Here is a 14,243-nt window from a genome sequence, read left to right on the forward strand (position 1 = left end):
AAATTCATATCACAATTGGAAATATGAATTACTTCTTGTACTATTTATTACACATGAATCAAAACAAGATGCTTAATTATTGTTAAATATAATTTGGAACTATATTTGAAAGAGTGCTATAAAATTGTCATTGATATTATGTAATTTTTTGTTAAATACTTGAAGCTTGTTTGTCTGAAAAAAAAACTATATATTTGTACCGGTATATTAGTTTCATTTCTTTCCAGTTATAATGCCATATATTGTCGTTGAGTATAGTTAATTCATTTCTGGGTGTCATGCACTTATTTGCACGAAAATTACACGTCTATTACTTTATTGCTTCCCACTTAATATGATTTTTGTTTAGGTCTTTATGTTAATTTTTCAATTTTTAGTTCCAGAACTTCTAGAAATGTTCGTGTTTTGTTACTGTCCCTCTCAAGACTTTGAAGTATGGTCATTGTGCATTTTATAAAGGCTTGAGTGTAACAAAATGTAATATGCATGGTAATTTATCTGATTTTGTTTTGGGTGATTTTCAGTAGATTCTCAGTTATCCTTCACCAGATCATCTCTTGTTAAATTTTGTTATTTATGTCAATTCTTTTGAAAGTTGTTCTCTTTTATTGCTGTCGTTTTGAACCTGAGAAAAAATTCCTGCTAAAGTGAATGTACAATCTAAACCCATAAACTTTTTAAACATTTTTATCCTTGGACTATTTTTTCAGAGAAATTCCATTACAACAGAACTGTGTTACTCTCATTTTTTTCAATCTCAATATATCATCCTCTGTTTAAGAGATAGACTGTTGCGTCGATCTTTTAACTTAATTTCTTGAGTATTGTAACCTTTCTTATTTAAACATAATACCTACGTATATTTGATAAAAAAATGCCCTTAATTTAGTCAATAATGTGACAGTGATTTAAAATTTATTAATATGTCTTAATAATGAATTGGTAGACAAACTTCAAATAGTATGTTACATTAAAAATTTCATTTGTGTTTCAACCATATTAGTTGAGGTGAAATTTCTACTAACATGGCACTTATAATAATGATGATTATTATTATTTAATTTTGAAACACAGACCATTTTCATGTCCTGCAATTTATTTCAAATGAACATAAACCACAAATAAAATTACGCGATTACAAACAAGATTCAATGTAGAGTATGAAATATTTCGTCAGACATAAAGTCATATGACTGAATATTACCTATTTTTATTGGTTGATATTTGACTTATTGGAACTTATATAAAATGAATTCAAAATAAAACCACAACACTTTTAATACTAATTCCATTCCACTCTTATTGTTTCATGTAAACCATGTTAATCTGATCAGGAATTTTTTAAATAGAACTATTGCTATATGGCTGCCAACTTTTGATTACTGAATACAGGTGAAGGTGATACTTGTACGTTGACAGTAGCTTGTAGGTCAGAGCATGGGTAGTGCAATGAGAAAAGTAATATAACAAACTCAAAATCCTTTTCTCGGTAATCATATTTTGGTCACCATATACAAAGTATGTTCATGGAAAATCTTATGAAAAAAGTTTTCATTTTTTTGTCATTTATCTCTAAATTTAACAAATAAAATTAAAAATTCATATTTTTGAACATTGTGTAAAATTTTAAATTAATTTCCTTTTTTTTTTTTCTTGCTTATTTTCCAAGTTTTTATAAATCTACCCTTGTGATAATTGAGAATCTATTAACTTATGGTATATTTGTTGTTTGTTTGGTATGTGCTACTTTGTTGATGTGTGTTCCTTATTGATGTCATGTTTAGGTATCATTGGTCTCTCTAGCTACGTACGTTCTGGTGGACCCTACTCACGTCCTGGATGCAGAGAAGGCGTTTGTCTCCCTCTCCCTGTTCAATATCATTAGAATGCCAATATCCGTTCTCCCTTTCCTTATCATCACAATCATACAGGTCAGTGTTACAGGTATGATAACTATATACGAATTTGTTCTGTGAATTGGTCTACCTTTCCTATTATCAGGTGTCGTTGGTCTCCTTTGCATCATTTGTACTCTCGGATCCAAACAACGTTCTCGACTCGAAGACAGCATTCGTCTCACTCTCGCTGTTCAATATTCTACGCTTCCCCCTCTCTATGTTACCTATGCTGATATCAAATATGGTGCAGGTAAGCAGGGTCACACAATACTAACTCCTGTAGAAGCACTGCTTTGTCATTCATTGTATATTTAACACTGATAAAATGAAATGTATTCATTGTGTAAGGAGTATTGCATAAATATTTATAAAACTTTCAAGTGAAATCTCTCTCTTTTCACTCACATATTGAGTATGCGTCCTTTGTCTTGTGATTGTCCTGTGTTGTGTCCAACAGTGGCCTTATGCCACATTGTTGACTAGATGGTCATGTTGTTCCGCCATTTGTTAATGTCTAATGTTTCATGACTTTCATGTGACTTTGACATTGCTGTGTCTTTGCTGCATCTTCATGTGTGAAGACTCAAGCAACTGGAAAGACTGGGCTTTTGTTTTAGTTGTAGACACATGACTGATCTCAGTTACGACCTTTTTTTAAGAAATTTTAGTCATTGTCAGTGATTTTGAACAATTCTTGTTCAACTTCAATACTAAATTCCTTCCGCTTTTGTCACAGGAGCCTTGGAACGAATTTCGACATCACATGTTTCATTCGGAACACCTCAAAATCTATGCTTCATTGGCTGGTCATGATAATATCTTTGAAAAATATTGGCGTGCAAGAGGTCAAATGACTTTATTGTCAAACGCCTGGCATTAGAAAACAACAACATGTTTCATTCCAGGATCCTCTGTCAAATACCCTGAAACAGTAGTCAGTGAATATCTAGATCTTCTTATTTTCGCACTGTCAGTCACTGATTCTGTTTTTAATCACAGCTTGCTTGTGTTCAGAATTTTCAGTCTTCTGCTTGTTATAGATCTTTAGAATTTTGGATCACTTGAAGCATGGATTGTTTCTGTTGGCGAATGTTGAAGTTGGAATAAAATTTGATGCAGATTCACTGATCTTCTCTCTCGTTAATTGTGAATGTGGCATTTGCTTGGTACACAAGCTCACTTGATTGCATTTTACTGCCACTGAACACCCCACAATAATGTGACTATTCGCTTATGCTATGTAAGTCTCTCTATGACTGGTTGTCACGTACTATTTGTTCCATATATTTCAATCGCATTGTAAGTAATATACTTACAGCTAATTATTTTTGTTATTTCTGAAACTGGTTATAGTCTCTGACTATGTAGTTTGAGTTATAAAAAAATTGAAATAATGAATCCCAATTTTGATATGTGCAGTTGAATTAGCCTGCATGAAAATTTGAATAAATTCACCAGATGCAGATTAACTTATTATGAGTCACAAGTATGGTACAAGTCACTTTATTTTGTGAGGCTACTTAATTTGTAAACTACAGTGTGTTTGTAGCTCGGTCGGACCACTAAAACATTCAAATTTGAAAATTATACTTTCAATAATTGTTCCTTTTAAAATTATTCATATTTTTTTTATTTCATCATCCTTAATTAAAAGTTTTCTTGTTTATTTCATCATCCCTAATTAAAACTTTTCTAAAACTTGTTTATATTATTTAGGTTATGTTATAACACTCCGGCCGAGCTACAAATGCACTGTATTACAAACAGTGAAAATATTTATGCAATATACCGTTAAAGTGAGTACATTTTTTTTTTTTTTTTTTTTTTTTTAATTAGAATAAATTTGAAGCCTGGATGTACATATACCTTATAAATTGTTGAACGTCTCAAATATCAGAAAATTTTAATGTGCTGAGTTTTATTAAAATTTTGTTAGATGTCACTTTGGGTCCTTTACTCCATATATTATTTGATTATTATTATTATTATTATTATTATTATTATTATTATTATTATTATTATTATTATTATTATTAAATTTTTAGGTGTAAAGACACATTAGCATACTCCTTTAATTTAAAAGTATTTAAAAAAATATATATAACTAATAAGATAAGGAAATATTTGCTAATATACTGGAAACTTTCAGAGCAATGTCTGATTTTGAGGCAGAAACTTAAAAATGTATATAACTGTAAAAGTAGGTCGAGTTTGCCTGTATATACAGTAACTCTAGGTACAGTGCATCATGTTTAGAACCTTATCAACAAGTGGAAATTTAATGTCTACAGCTGTACTACAAACTTCCATCATGCTCTCTGCAAGATAGTTACAAGATAATCTCTTGGACAGTCACTGGTGATTAGTACTAATTGTTTTTACAATGAAAATAAAAATTGAATGCATTTATTTATTTTAAAATGATTTTCACAAATTGTTAGTCCATACCTGTGAAGTAACAGTCAGTGCGTCTGGCCGCGAAACCAGGTGGCCCGGGTTTGAATCCCGGTCGGGGAAAGTTACCTGGTTGAGGTTTTTTCCGGGGTTTTCCCTCAACCCAATACGAGCAAATGCTGGCTAACTTTCGGTGCTGGACCCTGGACTCATTTCACTGGCATTATCACCTTCATTTCATTCAGACGCTAAATAACCTAGATGTTGATACAGTGTTGTAAAATAACCCAATAACCCCCTACACAAATTGTTACATTGTTTAGTGTTTCCTAGGTCAAAACATGTTGCCTGCCACCTTTTATGCTTTTCTTTTGTACACTTTCAGTGTTTCTGAATTATTTAATAACTTTATTCATTTAGAACATTTAAGAACTTGGGCGTCTGGGAAGTTCTTTGCACTTGTTGGGCAGAGAAACATGAATAAAAAATCACTGTTGTGTAATAAACCCAGGAACTTCCATCACAACAAAAATTCTTGTTCATAGTAGAAAACTTAACTTCAGTCCATAAGGGCTGGGTGAGTCTTGTGTTTATCCTTTGTTATCTTACTGTCATCTTAGGTCTTTATCTTAGCTAGCATACACAGCATGAAGTGCATAAGGGAAACTGTCATAACATGGCTGCAGCCAGTGAAATGCCACTAAGTTGTAAACCAGATGATCTGTATAAATCCTAACAACCGAGAATGTATATTCAGTAATTTAATTTAGAATTCAACAATTTATTTATTATAATGTGCTTGGCTAATCACTAAGTGCTAATGTTGTAAACCAGATGCTCTGTATAAATCCAAACAACCGAGAATGTATATTCAGTAATTTAATTTAGAATTCAACAATTTACTTCTTATGATGTGCTTTGCTAATCTGTATATACGCATACCATGCATATTTTAAGTGAACTAAGGTAATACGAAGTACAGTATTACCATTGTGTGTGCACTTGCTTCTTAGTGGACAATATGCTGAATTTAGTTTTTTGGTGTTACAAGGTAAATAAATCGAAAGTCAATGTATCATTTTTCACATATGTTCTGATACGTTAATATGTCTTAAGATTTAAAAAAATTGAATATTTGTGAGGAACTAACTTATTATTTTGTTCAAGCTTGTTTTCTCATTGAGAACTATATTAGTATATTTATAAATTTGAAACAAATGTAATAAAAGCTGTTAATTTTTAAATATACAGTAATGTTAATAGAATTTGGATCTGAATAGTGGATTTAAAAATGCATCAAAAGTACAAATAAGCTGTTCTTGTTTTACATACCGGTACTTAACAACATTTATAAGTGTATCTTTCCAGAATAAAATGTAAGATATCTTATTTTTTGAACTTCTGTAAGTTAGGCCTATACATATTTTTATCAAGATAAAGTATCAGTTCATTAAAGATTTACGTGTAGACCTCTCACTTACATATTTCTTTATGATTTTGTAAGTTTTTCCTGCAGTAATGTATATACAAGTTAATATGAACATTGTTTTATTGTTTCTTTGTATTTCCCGTATAACAGTACATGTGATGTGATTTTTCTAGGCAAGTGTATCAATCAAGCGAATGAATAAGTTCATGAATTCTGAAGAATTGGATCCCAGTAATGTGCAGCATGATCAGTCCGAAAGTAAGTTTTGTTCGTACTAAAGTTTGAGGTGTTTCTAAACACTTTCGTCATAAATCTAAGATTGCTTAAATGTGTTATTTCAGAGCATCCTCTGGTTATTGAGAATGGTACATTTGCATGGGGTCCTGACGAGCCACCAACCCTACGTAATATAAATCTCAATTTTAAGCAGGGATCTCTTGTAGCTGTTGTTGGAACTGTTGGTTCAGGAAAAAGTTCGCTTGTGTCTGCATTTCTGGGAGAGATGGACAAAATCACTGGCAGAGTTAATACAAAGGTTAGTTATATGTGGATGCATTATGTATTTCTATGAAATATGTCTTTAAATCACTACATTGAAAGCTTTTCTGATCAACTTACTGTATTTAAGATTTTAAGACCATAATACGAAAATTAATTGAAACATTCATAATTTTAAAATTAGGCTAGTAGTGCATTGTCCATTATGATAAATACATTTTAAATGCTCAATCAATATGATTTATATTTGCAAATTTTATTATTTGCTATTACATCTTAAATAGATATGAATGTTTTCGCCTGTACGGCATCATCAGATATTTAAAAATTGACGAAATCTAAACTTAATCCATTAAATTGTACAAAGTAATATGTATAACAAAGCTGATTGATTTTATCATATTTTTTTGCGTAATTTTGTGCCTTATATCTTAATCTGAAGAGTTTTATAGAAAATCTAGATGACGAGCACAAGTGTAATAATGTATTTATTATTACTACAGTATTGTTATTTGCTTCTCCTAATGTCTTACTGCCTGTAATTTGTCACAGATATGTATGTTATTGAATAATAAAAAAAAAGACTTACTTATTACCTGCACTTTTGAATATCTGCAGTAGGTTTTTGGAACATATGCCATATGGTACAGGGAGATTACTGTATATGACATGGTAAATTAGTGGAATGATAGTAAAAAAATGGAAATAACCTCAGAAAAATTGCTTCAACATCATTATTATCAGTTACAAATTCCACTTGAACTTGTCGAAATTTGAAATTATTTTTGCTGTCGTCTTCTATATTTCTGCGCCATTCTTCTTCTTCTTCTTCTTCTTCTTCTTCTTCTTCCATTGTGGACATAAACCCTGTTCTTTAGTTCTGTGCCATTCAGTTCAGGTTGTCATGTCATCTTCTTCTGGGATGGCCTTATTCCTTCCACCTATTGGTAGATTGTCCCTTGTGATTTTAACTATCTTATAGCCATCCTGTTTATATGTTCATCCCATTCCGTTTCCTTCTTTATACTGTAAAATATGACTGTACACTACTCATTCTATGGTTTTTTTTTACTAGCGAAATATTCGTAAAAAGTCTCTTTCTGTATATTCCATAAGGATGATTTATATTCCAACATTTTTATTATACTATTCTTTTTTGTAGTTACACAGCAAAAATTGTTCTAAGAAATTTTAGTACAAATTCTACGAACTTGTGTACTTTTCATTTTGAGAATTTGTAATGAAGTGAAGAATCAGTAGAATGGAGAAAAATTCTCTCCGGCACCGGGACTCGAACCCAGGTTTCCAGCTTTATGTGCTGGCACTTTATCCACTAAGCCTCACTGGATTCAAGTTCCGATGCCAAATTGAATCCCTCTCATTTTTAAGTTCTACCTACTCTGTTCCTCTTTGTTGGCCTACCCTCATGTACCATGCCACAGTATGTGTGACAGTAGACACAATGTCCAACCACAAGTACAGAGGTGCACTCATTACGAGTGACTAAGTGGTCGGGGTCTGACAGAACATGGTGCTGTCTTGAATCACAAAGTGATTACTTATGTTTTATCATATTTACTTACTTACTTACAAATGGCTTTTAAGGAACCCGAAGGTTCATTGCCGCCCTCACATAAGCCTACCAGCGGTCCCTATCCTGTGCAAGATTAATCCAGTCTCTATCATCATACCCCACCTCCCTCAAATCCATTTTAATATCCTACTCCCATCTACGTCTCGGCCTCCCTAAAGGTCTTTTTCCCTCCAGTCTCCCAACTAACACTCTATATGCATTTCTGGATTCGCCCATACATGCTACATGCCCTGCCCATCTCAAACGTCTGGATTTAATGTTCCTAATTATGTCAGGTGAAGAATACAATGCGTGCAGTTCTGTGTTGTGTAACTTTCTCCATTCTCCTGTAACTTCATCCCGCTTAGCCCCAAATATTTTCCTAAGCACCTTATTCTCAAACACCCTGAACCTATGTTCCTCTCTCAGAGTGAGAGTCCAAGTTTCACAACCATACAGAAGAACCGGTAATATAACTGTTTTATAAATTCTAACTTTCAGATTTTTGGACAGCAGACTGGATGATAAGAGCTTCTCAACCGAATAATAACACGCATTTCCCATATTTATTCTGCGTTTAATTTCCTCCCGAGTGTCATTTATATTTGTTACTGTTGCTCCAAGATATTTGCATTTTTCCACCTCTTCGAAGGATAAATCTCCAATTTTTGTATTTCCATTTCGTACAATATTCTGGTCACGAGACATAATCATATACTTTGTCTTTTATGTTTTATCATATTACTATGAAAAAAATTCTCTCCGACACTGGAACTCGAACCAGGACAAAGGGGAACACAGTAGGTAGAACTTAAAAATAAGAAGGATTCAATCTGGCATTAGAGATTGAATCTGTTGTGGCTTAGTGGATAAAGCACCAGCACGTAAAGCTGGAAACCCAGGTTCGAGTCCTGGTGCTGGAGAGAATTTTTCTCCGTTCTACCGATTCTTCACTATATGAAAGTGCAGAATTACTTACTTACTTACTTACTTACTTACTTACTTACTGGCTTTTAAGGAACCCGGAGGTTCATTGCCGCCCTCACATAAGCCCGCCATTGGTCCCTATCCTCATCATATCCCACCTCCCTCAAATCCATTTTACTATTATCTTCCCATCTATGCCTCAGCCTCCCTAAAGGTCTTTTTCCCTCCGGCCTCCCAACTAACACTCTATATGCATTTCTGGATTCGCCCATACATGCTACATGCCCTGCCCATCTCAAACGTCTGGATTTAATGTTCCTAATTATGTCAGGTGAAGAATACAGTGCGTGCAGTTCTGTGTTGTGTAGCTTTCTCCATTCTCCTGTAACTTCATCCCTCTTAGCCCCAAATATTTTCCTAAGCACCTTATTCTCAAACACCCTTAATCTCTGTTCCTTTCTCAAAGTGAGAGTCCAAGTTTCACAACCATGCAGAACAACCAGTAACTGTTTTATAAATTCTAACTTTCAGATTTTTTTACAGCAAACTGGATGATAAAAGTTTCTCAACCGAATAATAACATGCATTTCCCATATTTATTCTGTGTTTAATTTCCTCCCGAGTATCATTTATATTTGATACTGTTGCTCCCAGATATTTGAACTTCTCCACCTCTTCAAAAGATAAATTTCCAATTTTTATATTTCCATTTCGTACAATATTCTCGTCACGAGACATAATCATATACATGCAGAATTACTGCACTGAAATTCCGTATGTACTTCAGTACATCATAGTAATATTGTAATGAAGTGTTTTAGTATGGAAGAAGTAACAGAATATTTCGCAAATCGAAATTTTATTTATTTCAGTGTAAAAAAATTTCATTATAATGTATTGCTTTCGTAATCCACACAGTTTTATTATATTTGACATTTTATTGCATTGCTGTATCTCTAATGAAGCTGCTTTTTGTTCGCAGGGTTCAATAGCCTATGTTCCACAGCAAGCATGGATTCAGAATGCAACACTGAGAGACAACATTGTATTTGGAAAGTCCCTCGACCATGCTTCCTATCAGAGAGTTGTTGAAGCGTGTGCTTTGAAACCAGACATGGAAATGCTGCCAGGTGGTGACCAGACAGAGATTGGAGAAAAGGTGATGCTTAAAACAATATGGAAGGGATATATTTCTGAAGCAAACTGAAATGCCATATACTTACTGTATATCCAGTGAAATAGCAACAACTAGAATGACACAAATAGTTTGGGGTCTTCAAACTCATACCAATAGCCTAGCACATACTGTATAGAGTTGTTGCATGGTTTGTATGCCTCTTAAATTCATTTTCCTCCTTTTATCTTCTTATACTTCCAGGTTTGTTATAAAGGTTATGATGTTATTATGTTAATTTATCTTATTTTCTTAAATTATTTGTATACTTGATTAAAATTACAGTTCTGTTTTATATATTTACTTATATAATATAATATAATATATATTAAACTTCATACTTAAAAATCGCAATCAATTCAAATTATATCATAAATACAGAACTAAAAAGATCCGACTTTATATGACTGCAGTAACCGAAGTTCAGCTCTTAATCATAGTACCTACTTTGGTCCAAGGTTATTTAACAAAATAATTGAAAAATATCCAATTTTGGAAAATTTTAGTGTTAACAAATTCAAAAGAGCATTGGGAATTATTCTTTTTTGGAATTCGTGGTACCATCTCCAAATACACCTATAACCTGTTGAAATCAATAAGATTCACATTTTACAACATTGAGAAAATCCTTAGAGAAATTCTAAAGGATTCAATTCAAATTTTGCAATTCCATCTCTATTTCTAGTAATATAATTTCACCTCTTCTTTAATTTTCTTTTGAAAGTTATTGTATGTATTATTTTTCATTGTTTTATTGTAAACTTCTATTATGTATGTACTTGTTTTCTGGATCCTTGTGGCCACCCTTATTGAAGGGCAAATGGTGTTATTTAATAAATTCGATATGTACACATATATATTTTATGTTTAATATGTATTTGTAGGATTTAAATTGTTAAAATTGAAATTGTGTTTTGTTAAGTTAATTTATCTTAAGTTTTTTACCCACTTTGTGTCTAATAATTATGTTTATCTTTGTTAAATATTTGTTTGGATAACTCCTTGAGCACGAGTTTTTACTCCTTCAGAGAAGAATTCTGTTCAAGATATTTTACTAACAATAATCTTAAACTTAAAAATGAAGACCATAATAGATGGGAAAATAATTATGTCAATTGTTTTAGCCCGCATATTTGTAAACACATTCTGAGATTACAGAAGTGGCATGATAAAGCCAATATGTCGCTACCAGAAACCGTTTAGTTTCAGCAGCTCATCAAAGATGGTGTTAGTGTTAAGTAACGTCCTTTGTAACAGACCCACAAACATTTTTTGCTTGTCCTGTAAAATTTCGTTTTTGTGACTTACGTGCTTTCCCATGTCAATGCCTCAATTAATTTTCCTAGAGCTCTCTTTATTCAAGAAATATGGTTCTGTTTAACTCATTGTAAAGAAATATTATATATAGGTGAAACATTAACTTAAAAAAAAATTTTAATGTGGTTTTGCTACTTCTGTTTTAGGGTATAAATCTCAGTGGAGGTCAGAAGCAACGAGTTTCTTTAGCTCGAGCAGTGTACAACAATGCAGATGTTTATTTTCTGGATGACCCTCTTAGTGCAGTAGATAGTCATGTTGGAAAACACATTTTTGAGAATGTTATTGGACATACTGGTATGCTTCATAGAAAGGTAAGTTGTATGGCTTGATTCTGTTAATTGTCAGCACTGGCATTTTTAATTTGGCTGAGGGAGGGTAAAAATTTCAAGGACAGAACTTAAAAGGTCGCCAGCAACCCTCCTTCTCATGCCCAGTGCCTAATATGGAAGAATTCTTTTACTAGTGAAAAATACTTATAATACGAAATATTGGTATTGATTGATATACAAATCATTTTTCGTTTCCACATAACATAAATATGAAACAAAACTGAAGTACTTGAAGCTAAAATTTAAAGAGGACTTAACAAATAATTAACACTGTTAATTTTATGCACAGTGATAAAATAGGTTGTGAGTACTTGGTAAGGGAAAGTTTTCATCTGATTTGGAATCCATGACATCATTTTTAAAATAGTCATTTCAGCCATTAAAGAATATGTGGCAATCTTGAAAAACCATTTATATCGAATATTATAGTTCACTTTTTTTCTTTAGTTTGTGATTATCAAAAATGCATGTATAATTTATATGATTTCTAAAATTCGTGTTCTATGTTCGGTAAATTTGTCTCTCATACTGTGAACAATTATTTTTCTTGTGTATGTGTGGATGCCTGGGCAGACGATTTTTTTTAATGAATATTATTTACAGTGTGTATGTTGTTGTTGTTGTTTTCTAATGCCAGGCGTTTGACAATAAAGTCATTTGACCTCTTGCACTCCAATATTTTTCAAAGATATTATCATGACTAGCCACTGAAGCACAGATTTTGAGGTATTCCGAATCCATTTCTTGGTTTGAGTTGCACAATGGGCAGTTAGGGGACTGATATATTCCAATTCTATGCAGGTGTTTAGCCAAACAATCATGGCCTGTTGCCAATCTAAATGCAGCTACAGACGATTTTCGTGGTAAATCGGGAATTAACTGTGGATTTTGATGCAGAGAGTTCCATTTTTTCCCTTGGGATTGAGTTATCAAATTTTGTTTGTTGAAGTCTAAGTATGTAGATTTAATAAATCTCTTCACAGAGTAATACGTAGATTTAGTAACAGGTCTGTAAGTAGCAGTGCTGCCCTTCTTTGCTAAAGCATCCGCATTCTCGTTTCCCAGGATTCCACAATGGGATGGTATCCATTGGAATACAATTCTTTTATTGAGTGATATTAATTGAGAGAGCATTTTAGTTATTTCTGCTGTTTGAGATGAAGGTGTGTGTTTAGAGACGATTGATAGAATAGCTGCTTTGGAGTCTGACAATATAACTGCATTCCTAAATTTATTGATGTGGCATAGAAGATTCCTGAGACATTCACTTATTGCAATGATTTCACCATCAAAACTTGTTGTTCCATATCCAAGAGATCTATAAAGTGAGAAGAGACAGCACGTAACACCTGCACCGGCACCTTGTTCTCTGGAGATCAAGGATCCGTTGGTGTATAAATGAAGCCAGTTTTGTGGAGGGTACCTAATATTAATTGTCTCTAAAGACAATTGTTTCAGCATTTCAGTGTTTACTTCTGATTTCAGTATTTCTTCTGTTAAATTTACAGTGTGTGTGTATGTATGTATGTATGTATGTATGTATATATATATATATATATATATATATATATATATATATATATAACAATAATGAAGATAACGAGTAAATTGGTTGGAAGTGTTCTGCAACAAATTTTAACTGCACATAATTATTTGTTTGGAGTGAAAGTAAAAGGAAGGATGCAGATTATCTTTATGTGGGCTCTCCACCCTTCTGCCAGTAGCGTCCTGATTCTTTAATATTTTCATTATGTATATGTAGCGTAATTTTAATGGAAAACTTATCAAGTGATTCAGTTTTCAAGTGGTAATTCATGTATTTAAAATTTCTAAATACTCGAAATGATACAGTGGTCCTCATGTCACAGTCATACACGAGCTTACTTAATTTTTTGCTTGAAGCATTTTGTGAATTCTAATCTACTCTCTCTCTTGTCCCTCAGATTGACAAGTTTAGGTTGCTTGCCTTAGACTAGGCTCTTGTCCTCTTGCCCTTTATATGGTATTAAGTTCTAGTTTTCATATCTAAAACGGTTACATTTGTGCTAAACTAGCACTCCAGTTTTAATGGTGAATGGAGCAGTAAATATCAACTTGGCATCCTTGAGTGAAAAATACTGGAGAGCGAGAGAATTAATGATTTCGTTGTCAGAAATTCAGCATTAGCAAACAACAACAACAGTTTTCTTTCTTCTGCATTTAGTATGTTCCATATTCATTTCTTCATTGGTGCTGCAGAGAATATGGGAAGGTGTAGATGGCTTGATAAACAGTTGTGGCCTGCCCCCAATCTAAAAAAGTGAAGCATATTTTAGGGATGCTTATGGAAATTTTTCTGAATTTCTTAATATTATTTCCCATGATTTGCCTTTAACTTTGTTCCCTGTTTATTTTTTTCTGGATTAAATTAAATTTTGTTGTGCATTATTTATCGTATAGATGAAAAGAAAATGCGTGGCTTCGTTTCTGTATTATTGTTATACCTCTTTTTGTCAGGACATCTCCTGTTTCATTGCATACTAATAATCTTTTAAAATTGATCAAATGATCTATAGTTTTTCTATTTCCTGGATTTTGGCACTTCTTGAAGTTGATGACATGCTATTGCTTGTACGACAGCGCATGAATCTGACAGAATTACAGCTTCCTGAAATGCATTTATTGTGTTGATTATATCTGTGTGTGTATGTGTGAGTGCTTC

General features: G+C 32.8%; 1 protein-coding gene across 12 annotated transcripts in view; it reads left to right on the top strand.

Annotated features, from left to right (window-relative positions):
* The window catches only part of MRP (Multidrug-Resistance like Protein 1), a 246,098-nt gene that overhangs the window by 142,682 nt on the left and 89,173 nt on the right, over positions 1 to 14,243 (top strand). For 9 of the 12 annotated variants that reach the window (XM_069839443.1, XM_069839442.1, XM_069839444.1 and 6 more), the window contains exons 13-17: positions 2,002 to 2,148; positions 5,895 to 5,979; positions 6,063 to 6,256; positions 9,702 to 9,878; positions 11,357 to 11,524. In XM_069839443.1, the coding sequence (XP_069695544.1) occupies positions 2,002 to 2,148; positions 5,895 to 5,979; positions 6,063 to 6,256; positions 9,702 to 9,878; positions 11,357 to 11,524 (771 nt within the window). Of the gene's footprint in view, positions 1 to 1,784; positions 1,932 to 2,001; positions 2,149 to 5,894; positions 5,980 to 6,062; positions 6,257 to 9,701; positions 9,879 to 11,356; positions 11,525 to 14,243 lie in introns of all 12 variants that reach the window. The other 3 variants (XM_069839445.1, XM_069839446.1, XM_069839447.1) reach the window with 1 other exon arrangement.

The sequence above is a fragment of the Periplaneta americana genome, chromosome 11, assembly GCF_040183065.1.
Source record: "Periplaneta americana isolate PAMFEO1 chromosome 11, P.americana_PAMFEO1_priV1, whole genome shotgun sequence".
NCBI classification, from domain to species: domain Eukaryota; kingdom Metazoa; phylum Arthropoda; class Insecta; order Blattodea; family Blattidae; genus Periplaneta; species Periplaneta americana.